The sequence below is a fragment of the Alosa pseudoharengus genome, unplaced genomic scaffold, assembly GCF_046254945.1.
Source record: "Alosa pseudoharengus isolate Yale_2024_CS ecotype anadromous, Long Island Sound unplaced genomic scaffold, YU_APseudo_1.1 YU_APseudo_1.1_scf_14, whole genome shotgun sequence".
Lineage (NCBI taxonomy): Eukaryota > Metazoa > Chordata > Actinopteri > Clupeiformes > Clupeidae > Alosa > Alosa pseudoharengus.
This window is the reverse complement of record NW_027468609.1, coordinates 22173150-22183924: the sequence shown is the minus strand read 5'-3', so window position 1 is coordinate 22183924 and position 10775 is coordinate 22173150. Positions and strand designations below refer to the sequence as shown.

Genomic DNA, 10775 nt, shown 5'->3' with positions numbered 1-10775 from the left:
ATGTTCATAATAGACAAGACTTTGTTGTATAGAGTATGAAAAGCAATGTGAATATGTGAGAAAACTAATGAATAGATTTTTGGTATTTTTGTCTTTTCCGTCCTTTGGTATTTTTGTCTTCTGCAAATAATTACATTAAAACCATCTGATCCGAATACATCAGAGACCAGTAAATGCACTGGTAAAGAATAAAAAAGTATGGCCTATGTTAAATGATATGATAAATAAAGCTATTTTTATGCATCAAAATGGAAGCTATTTACCTCAATTGTTACGTTTGTCCACTGAAATGGTTGATTTTCTGTTTACTCGTTTGTTTGTTTTTTTGCAGCTGTGCTCCTTGGTTTTGATTCTCAGCCCTTGGCCAGATCAAGTGTAGCAAGAATGTTCCCTGGTTTTGTAAGCATTGGTCGTTCTGGCTCAGTTGCCGTGGAGGGTGGCCTGCCTTTGTGTGGCATGATACATGCCTCACTTTGATTTATGTTGTTGTCGGACATGGCTGAATCAAAAGCTAAGCAGGTCTGGGTAAACACGTTTTCCTATGAAACACAACACATGTAGAACTAATATATACAGTCGTAATATTTTAGATATTATAGAACAACTGAAAACAAATACATATAGTATGTAATGAAAAGGCATCAATAAGTTTAAAAGACATACCAGATAATATTTTTTTGGCTGCATCTGGGCACATCAGTCGGCTTTCCATCTTAACATCTTAAGTGCAGATGATAATGTATTTCTTCCCCAAAAGAGCTGCAAACGCAATAGATGTTACATTCTACATTTGGTGGAGCACTAAGGGCACATTGTTTTCGCACAAAGACCAATAGGTCAGTCTTTCCAGAGAGCAATAGACATTCTGTTCCAAAACCCCACACCCACCCCACCTCACCACCTCACCACGACTACAGTACAACCACCCCACCAATGCCAAGGGGTGGTTGCCATGGCGAGACAAAGAGCACTAGGATGTGACAGGACTGCAGAGGTCATCAACAAACAACACTGTCGCTACTGTGACTGCAGTCACCCACCAACTATTTGACATTTCCCCTTTAAGACTATTAATATAAATAATTAGCGTCATTTTGCCTGGGTAACAGTGAAGTGAAAGCTCTGCCTGTGCTATAAGGCAATTGTCAGCTAATAATTCTTTTCCGCTTAATAAGCTGTGGTATGAATCGAGGAGCTCTTATAAAGGCTGTGCAGGCTGTCTCGCAGTTGCATGAAGCTTTCATGAGTTTAAATATTTCTGGGCATGTCTCTGGTGATGTGGCTTTTGTAAAGAAAATCTACCACATTGTGCAGGCTCTCTCAGACAGTCATTCTATTTCAAGTCAAGACACGGAAAAAAACAGGGACATATTTCATTGTTTCTCACCAAGTTGAGCCATGGATGACCAAAACAAGATGATGCCGCGTCCTCTTTTTCTGCGCGGGGACCCATTCCACGACTGGACGATGCCGAGCCGTCTCTTCAACAGAGACCTCGAGTTTCCACCTTTCCTGGACGAGAGGGATCTAAACTGGCTGGAGTGGGCGCAGAAGAGGCTAGCGGCGACCTCCTGGCCTGGGTACAGACACGCTCCTGTCATATCTCCTCCAGGATCGCACCCGAGCACCAGGGCTCAGTCACAAGTAACTGAGGGAACCTCAGAACTGGTCATTGGCCAAGGGACCTGGAGAGTGTCTCTGGACATCAATCAGTTTACCCCTGAGGACATCACAGTCAGGACGAAGGACGGCTACCTAGAAATAACAGGTACTGAAGATATTTTCATGGCATGGTGGTCTAAAACCCATGGCTAATATTCTACTTTGTGGAGCTTTTTTATTCACTTTTCTGTCGCATAATGATATGAATATATCCCTGATGTTGAAGGTAAACATGAGGAGAGGCAAGACGCACATGGGCTGGTCTCACGGAGCTTCAATAGGAAATACAGGTAAGTGTTGATCGAACCAGCTCTCTTCGTAATGACTGAATTTAATCTGTGTGATCATTGTCTTGATTTATGACATTTATGTTCTAAATATTGTGTGTGTAACAATGAATCCGTATTTTGGACAAGCTGATTAAGCATTAAGTCAGCAGATATGGTTTGATATGTACATTAGAACAAGCAAGTGTGTGTGTGTGTGTGTGTGTGTGTGACTGTGTGTGTGTGTGTGTGTGTGTTTCTCACAACAGACTGCAAAACATACCCATGCACATCAAACAAGGATTTAATTATCATGTGTTATGTAAGGAACATTCTGTTGAATGACTGATTGCACTGTATTTTTTAATTTGCCATATGTCATCATATGCCATCTCTGGTATGTATTGTCAGACTGCCAGCTGAAGTGGACACAGAGAACATTGTCTGCTCCGTGTCACCAGGGGGCGTGCTCTCCGTAGAAGCACCACTGCCAGCCTCTGGCACCAGACATGTAGAAGAAATTGTCATCCCTATTCAGATGCTGCAGCAGTAGATCACAGTCCTGCCTACACTCTTCATTTTCTATGACTCTCTCCCCCTCTGACTCTCTTTCTTACACACACACACACACACACACACACACACACACACACACACACACACACACACACACACACACACACAGCCTATCACACTTATGACACATAAAGCTTTATACTGTATGTGTAGTATAATGAATAAATGCTTTAAATATCTCATTTTGAAGATCTCATATATTTTACAACAACAACTTTATCACAGCTACAACAGCGCAAGCATTGAGTGATGTATGTGAGATTCTGTAGATTGTATTGCAATTTCTACAAGTGAGCACTTATAAAGCTATTCAAACTTTCTCCACAGATTAGTATTTGGAATTCGGTTTAGCCAGACAATGGAAGTATTTAGAGAACATGAACCTCACAGTGACCAAATCCTTCATTCTGAAGGACAAAGAAAACATAAGACTGACTGCCTAAAATAGGGTATTTTGTCATGGAAGTCAAAATAACCATCACTGATTAACAAAGTGAACTGCACCAGGGGTCATTAAGGGGTCAGTGAAAGACAGCTGACCAAGCTGATCTCACAGAAAATCAACATCAAAGCTTAGACTCTGAAGCAAAGGCCTGTGTGACTAAAGGTTGTCAGATTCTCCACAAAAATAACACCTTTCAGCTGCTGGGCCACTTGCTGAGGGGGAAAACAGCTGTTGGTCTACTCATGGATTTCGAGAGAAAGAGTGAAAGAAATAAAGTGAAAAGGAGAGTGAAAGAGTAAGAAAAAGGGAGAGTATGTGAGAGAATTAGCACAAAACATTTCTCTCAGGTCCAGTAGGGGGCGGTAGACAACCACCAAACAAACCAGACAAGAAATAAAAAGAGTAAGTGAGAGAATGAGCAGAAAGCATTTCTCTCAGGTCCATAGGGGGCAGTAGACAACCACAAATGAAACCAGACAAGAAAAAGAGAGAGGATGAGCAGAAAACATTTCTCTCACGTCCTGTGTGGGGAGATAGACAACCATGAATCGAGCCAGAAAAGGCAGCATGAAATCACTTGCTCTCACTTGTATTCAACCAGGAAGAGGTTCTTTCTATGTCAATCACAAATGAAGTTATTTCAAATCACTAAAAGTGCATGGCCATTAATTAAAACTGCATATGAATTTTACTAAATTACAAAGTAACAGAAATGTTTTGATTCGTTTAATTAATTTATTCTCTGTAGATACTGCTATTTTCCTTTGGTACACAGATCATAAATACATCTATTACTGAAATCTTTATGGGCCTCCCATAGTTTTATGTGTTTGCTCTTAAACCTGGCCTGTGAATTATGCTAAAGTCTGAATTTTAAATTTTCTGCCTGCAGGGGGCACTGTGGCTCCACAGACTAGTATGTGTAGGGAGTCAGCCCCTTTGTACAGAAACAGATTATATTTAGAGTTCTCACCTCACCTCCCCCAGCTTCTCATGAAACCTAGTACCCCACTCTAGTATTTCAAGTAACCCACCACCAGTGTCAACATCAGTGTCAACCTCAATAAGGAGTGATTATATAATTGAAGAAGATATTATTATATTGTATGACACCCTATATAATACATTTATTGCATTTCTAACTGACAAAAAGAGATTGTTGTGCTAAAAAACAATAAAGACGCGTGGTTCCGGCATCCAGGATGCAATGTGATATTGTGAGAATTTTCTGTGTCAGACTTGGCGGTGGTGCGGCAGCAGCAAAGCGCCATTCTTGACAGCTGCAACAAAAACAGATGGCTTGACCTGGCTACCCTCTTCCCAGCAGCAGGCCTCATAAACAGAGAGGATGAGCAGAAAACATTTTTCTCATGTACTGTGGGGGGAGATAGACAACCATGAATAGAGAACACAAATGCAGCAATCACTTGCTCTCACTTGTATTCAACCAGGAAGAGGTTCTTTCTGCGTCAGTCACAAATAAAGTTATTTCATAACACTAAAAGTGCATGGCCAATAGTTAAAACTACATGAATTTTACTAAATTACAAAGTAACAGAAATGTTACTTTCCGTTTAATTAATTTATTTTGTGTAGACACTGCTATTTTCCTTCAGCACACAGATCATAAATACATCTATTACTGAAATCTTTATTGGCCTCCCATAGTTTTATGAGTTTGCCCTTAAAACGGGCATGTGAACTATGCTGAAGTCTGAATTTTAAATTTTCTGCCTGCAGGGGGCACTCTGGCTCCACAGACTAGTGTGTGTAGGGAGTCAGCCCCTTTGCACAGAAACAGATGTATATTTAGAGTTCTTACCTCACCTACCCCCAGCTTCTCATGACACCTAGCACCCCACTCTAGTATTTCAAGTAGCCCACCACCAGTGTCAACATCAGCATCAACCTCAATAAGGAGTGATTATATAATTGATGGATGGATGTTATTATCATGCATACTGTATACAATCAATTTATTGCATTTCTAACTGACAAAAAGAGATTGTTGTAGTTAAAAACAATAAAGACGCGCGGTTTCGGCATCCAGGATGCAATGTGATATTGTGAGAATTTTCTGTGTCAGGCTTGGCGGTGGTGCGGCAGCAGCAAAGCGCCATTCTTGACAGCTGCAACAAAAACAGATGGCTTGATCTGGCTACCCTCTTCCCAGCAGTAGGCCTTACAAACAGTTCCCAAATAAATCACTACATTGTGCATGCACAGGTATGCAGAAGGTTTATCCAATTAAAGGATGAATGTGGCCACCAAGATCACCAAGACCCCCAAGGGGCCGAAAATAAAACATTCTTCCACGATTTTGGTAATAATAGCACACACAAAGATTGGACTACACATGCACAAAGTGTCCTGTACCGTGCTAAATGTGGCCCAAGCCATATACAGAAGTGTGACCATACTTTCCCCTCAGCTCCAAATGCTTATAACATATGCTGTTCAGTGGCAAACATAAGGCCCGGGGGCCAGATCAGGCCCGCCAGCAGGTTTCATACGCCCCCCCCCCCCCCCCCAGATGTTTTGGGTAGAAGAAAAAAAAAATAGAAAAAAATATATTCACATCCAGCTGTCTTCAACAATGTGTTATTATATCAATGATATGATAAATTGATTAAACCTAGCACTACAAACCATTCTCAGGAAGGAAGAGGCAGAAAAACTAACATGGAAGTAGGGCATTTCAAGAGAGAAAGAGCAGCATATGACAGCAGTAAATTATTGTGTACTTGTTTGGTCATAAGTGATATAATTAAACAACACTCTGATACCCATGCAGAAAAATTATAATGACCATGACAATGACAGCCCTCATTCCAACAAATCCGGCCCAAATATGAGTTTGACACCCCTGGTCTAATGGGTAGTTTCACAATCAGGGTAAGTGCTTTGTTTCATAAGGGTACAAATTAAAACTTCTTGAAACATCATTATTCATGTTTTGTTTGTTTGTTTATTTAATGATTAATTTAATGACAACTGGTCACTGTTCATTTTTAGATATATGTCCAATGCTTCCAGTGATATAGTGATCTACTAACAGGATCAGGCCTTTCCCTTCAGTAACATAGTACGCAGGGTATGGACAACAACTCATCTGGGGTGTCATTTTCCTTGTACACACTGATCATTTGCTAAAATAGACTTACCAAAAGCAGCACTAGGATTTGTAAACAGTATGTATGACAATGCTTTAATCCTTACAATTTATCCATTTCAATCCAATTAATCCATACTTTTTTTTTTACAATTTCAGAGATGAACAAAAGTTGAAATGCAACATGTCATGTATTGATCCCATGTTTCATGAAGTCAAAGAAAATATTCTATAATTTATCCATGCTAATACAAAGCTTATGATGTAAAATGTAAAATGTTCTATCTTTGAGATCCATGTCATGTTCCAAGTTAAATTTGGGATTTTGTTTAGTATTTTCTAGATCTTCTGTCACATGTAACTAGCTGTACTGCCTAAATGCCAATCATTCTGCAGAATTCAGTCAATGTTGAGGATTTTAAATGGTTAATCCTGTTGCAAAAAATCTAAGAGGGTGTCACTTTAGCCTCATATATTTGACCACAGATGAACTGACTCAAGTTTCAGGGAAGAGATGCTTCTCCTTATTCAATTTGCGCAAGCAGTTTCAAACTTCTAAAGTGGCCGTCCTGGATTTAGGCACTGGGACGTTCCCAAAGAGGCCATGCAGTAACTTTCCCAACTGCGGATGATGAGATTTCCTGCGCAATGTTCCCTGGCTGAGATCACTTGACAAATGCCGAGGCACATCTGATGTCAAGAAGATGTCAAGCTGTAGACAAGTTTCCACGGCCAGTGAAACTCAAGACTAGCCGCACTTCATGGCCATGTTTGAGACTGTCTAAAATAGTGTGAGATTCCCCATCCATGGGGGGGGGGCTGCCCGGTGGCACTGGGTAGCGTGTGCTGCTGAAATAGTCAACTCAAGATAAACGGCGCCTGGCGATCCAACTCTAATAACCTTGTCAGCGGAGTATCAATTCATCACCGTTAAACCAGAGGAGATATGTAACGGGAGCAGGCCTGACTGTTATCATGCGAGACAAGGGTTTAAAGTCTACTATTTTCAAACGTGACAGGGGTTCGGGTTTGCTCTCACTGTGCACTGAGGAAAATGTGGACTTAAATCAAATGAAATGCCAGCTGAACAAATGAATGGCTCCTCAACACTTCTTAAAGGCTTTATGGCCTGCGCTACTGTTTGAGTGATGCTGCACAAATGTGTGGCTGGGAAATGTGTTTATAACCTTTTAACAAAATAACATAACAGCAATCCACAACACACTTTTAGAAATGCAACAAAATACACAGGAGTTTTCAGAAACAAAACTATTTATCTAGCATGATTTCATTATAGTTGAGAGGTATTTTTTAGTTTACAGTTTTTTTTAAATTCATTGCTTGTATGGATGCCTGGAGATGTCATTTTATTTAGAACTGTTGAATGCAGACCTCCGTGAAGCTGGCCCCCCATGTTACTCAAAAATGATTAAAAACACTGCTATTCGTTTGTGCTACGTTTGTGCCGGTTTGTGCCATAAAAATTATCGTTTGTGCTGTTAAGGGTTTTAAGTAATTAAACTTTACATTTTTCTGGCCAGTGACGTCACTCAGCCCCCCATACTTGTCCAAATTTCCCCAAAATAGTCTCAATCGTTTGTGCTACGTTTGTGCTCATTTGTGCCGTTAAAAGTAACATTTGTGCTACTATGTTTTTTAAGATATTCCACGTTATTTGTTACACGTGTGACGTCACTCAGCCCCCCATCAATGTCGAAATCTTTCCAAAATGGTCTCAATCGTTTGTGCTAGGTTTGTGCTGATTTGTGCCGTTAAAATAAACATTTGTGCTACTATGTTTTCTAAGTTATTATGGTTTATTTTTTACTCGCGTGAGGTCACCAGTCCCCCATCAATGTCCAAAACTCACCAAAATGGTCTCAATCGTTTGTGCTATGTTTGTGCTGATTTGTGTCGTTAAAAATAACATTTGTGCAGCTATGTTTTTTAAGTTAACACGCTTTGTTACATGTGTGACGTCATTCAGCCCATCATCAGTGTCCAAATCTCCTCAAAATAGCCGCTGATTTGTGCCATTTAAATAAACGTTTGTAGGGTAGGCTACTATGTAAATTGTCCAGCGGCCTTGTCCAGCAATTGTAGCCTAGCTCATCACCCAGCCCCTCCATCAATGTCCAAACCTAGGCCTATAGCCTACCCAATCGTTTGTGCTGATTGCGCCGACATTTCTCCTATGTTTATTACACGTGATGTCCAGCCCATCAATGTGTTTTCTGTAACTATATTTTTACATTAGCCTACCAAGTTCTATCTGCTATGCGCATGACATCAGTCTCACACACACTGGCCAAATCGTCCCAAACTGTAGCCTACCAAATGTTTCTCCTGATCGATCTGAGCAGAAAACACAAGTGCAAGGAAGCTGTTTCTTAGGTTTATAGCTAAAGAGTAGCCTAATAATTTAGTCAACTTTATAAAGTGCTAAAAAGGCTACAAATGTACCTTTAGTTTTAGTATAGCCTACTGTCGTATGACTTTAATGTTTAAACATTATTTTGATAAACATACCAATTTAGCCTACCTTCTTGTCCATCTAAAATAACTCCTAGCTTTGCTGCCTCCTTCCTTTGCTGTTTGCAAAGTTTCATATATCCACGGTGGCCTTGGAGACTTGGGTCAGCAACAAAGCCTAAGTGCTGCTTGTGTGCACAATCCACTGTAATTCTGATGCATACAATTATTGAAGAATACATTTGTTTATCTTAGAGAATATAGGCTACAGTGCAGTGATGAGTTATGGTAGGCCAACTTGGAGTGAATATACACACACACGCACTGCATAGTACACACACGTTTCTTTAAATGGCACAAATCAACACGCATGTAGCCAAAGCCATCACAACTATTTTGAGGAGATTTGGACACTGATAAGGGGCTGGATGACGTCACACCTGTAACAAAGCGTGATAACTTTAAAAACATAGCTACACAAATGTTATTTTTAACGGCACAAATCAGCACAAACATAGCACAAACGATTGAGACAATTTTGGTGAGTTTTGGACATTGACGAGGGGCTGGTGATGTCACGCGAGTAATAAATAAACCATAATAACATAGTAGCACAAATGTTTATTTTAACGGCACAAATCAGCACAAACCTAGCACAAACGATTGAGACTATTTTGGAAAGATTTCGACATTGATGGGGGGGCTGAGTGACGTCACACGTGTAACAAATAACGTGGAATATCTTAAAAAACATAGTAGCACAAATGTTACTTTTAACGGCACAAATGAGCACAAACGTAGCACAAACGATTGAGACTATTTTGGGGAAATTTGGACAAGTATGGGGGGCTGAGTGACGTCACTGGCCAGAAAAATGTAAAGTTTAATTACTTAAAACCCTTAACAGCACAAACGATAATTTTTACGGCACAAACCGGCACAAACATAGCACAAACGAATATCAGTGTTTTTAATCATTTTTGAGTAACATGGGGGGCCAGCTTCACACAGGTTGAATGCAGACATCTCCAAGGTAGGCCTTTTGCTGTGACGCTATGCTCTGCCACCGTCCGCCACTAGGAGGCACCCTTTCACTAGGATGTTCCTTTCCTTTGAGGTCAGTGGGAGAGAGCTGAAAGCAACACTAAGCTAAAATAGCCCTTCCCAAGCAGGGATGGATTACTGAATGGGCCTACTGGGCCCCAAGCCTCTGCATGAAGTCGCTTCTATGTTCTCCACCCCAGATGTCTGAATGATACAAGGATACAAGGATACAAGGAAGTTTATTGTCACATGCATATAGTTACTGGATGTAAGAAATGCAGTGAAATTATGTCTGGTGTCAGCCTATTTGTGCATTTATGGGGGGGGGGGGGGGGGAGTAAAAAGTGCAGTAGAAGAGGGGTTTAGTAGATTAAGTGGCAAGGGCTGCATAAGAAAGGTGGGGGAGGATTGGGATTGGGGGGGGGCACCAACAAGGAGCACCCAAGAGCAACAGGGGCAAGGAAAAACTCCCTTACTAAGGAAGAAACCTTGGGCAGATCCACGGCTCAAGGGGCTAACCCAGCTGCCAGGGGTCTTGGTGTGTGTGTTGGGGGGATGACAAGGGAGATGGGATAGTGTGCTGTGTATGTGGGGAGAGGGCAGTGTGCAATATGTCATGAGACAATGTGCTGTGTATTGGGGGGGGGGGGGGGGCAGTGTGCTGTAAGTATGTTGGGGATGTGTGTTGGAGAAGCTTCCTGATGAAATAATGTGCTGTGTATGTAGGGGGGGGGGGGGGGCAGAAAGGCTAGGCAATCAAGGATATGGGTAGATAGATGGAGGAGAAATCAAAACAATAAATAAAAAGTTATATGGAGATGAATGGGGCCCCGCAATTAAATATCAGGTTACGCTATGTGTGATAATCATGCTTTGTAATTCTTATCTTTTTTCACAGCAAGAGAATCTGTTGATGGTTATGTTATATTTCTGCCAATCTGTCCATTTCTTGACAAAACGTGCCAAAAGTTATCATTTAAGGGGTTATCCCCCAACCCCCCCTACCAGATTACCTAAATTACCAATTTTTAGGCTACGTTCACACAGCAAGTCTTAATGCTCAATTCGGATTTTTTGCTCAGATCCGATTCTTTGTTTGGCTGTTCACATTACCTTTTAAAATGTGGCCTTGGCCTATATCAGATTCCAGTGTGAACTGTTTGCGTTTCCGAACCGACCCGCATAAGCTACGGAAGTG

At 41.0% G+C, this 10775-nt stretch overlaps 1 protein-coding gene across 1 annotated transcript; it reads left to right on the top strand.

Annotated features, from left to right (window-relative positions):
- The first annotated feature begins 1299 nt into the window (after positions 1-1299).
- LOC143123063 (heat shock protein beta-1-like) lies at positions 1300-2550 on the top strand. Its single transcript, XM_076284172.1, has 3 exons — positions 1300-1768; positions 1889-1952; positions 2340-2550. Exons 1-3 carry the CDS (start codon positions 1399-1401, stop codon positions 2479-2481), a joined length of 576 nt encoding a protein of 191 aa, XP_076140287.1. The 5' UTR covers positions 1300-1398; the 3' UTR covers positions 2482-2550.
- Positions 2551-10775: the final 8225 nt, after the last annotated feature.

Coding starts and splice junctions, on each gene's coding strand:
- LOC143123063 (XM_076284172.1), top strand. CDS start 1,399: ATGGATGACCAAAACAAGATGATGCCGCGTCCTCTTTTTCTGCGCGGG. Junction 1,769..1,888: donor CGGCTACCTAGAAATAACAG/GTACTGAAGATA, acceptor CTGATGTTGAAG/GTAAACATGAGGAGAGGCAA. Junction 1,953..2,339: donor AGCTTCAATAGGAAATACAG/GTAAGTGTTGAT, acceptor ATGTATTGTCAG/ACTGCCAGCTGAAGTGGACA.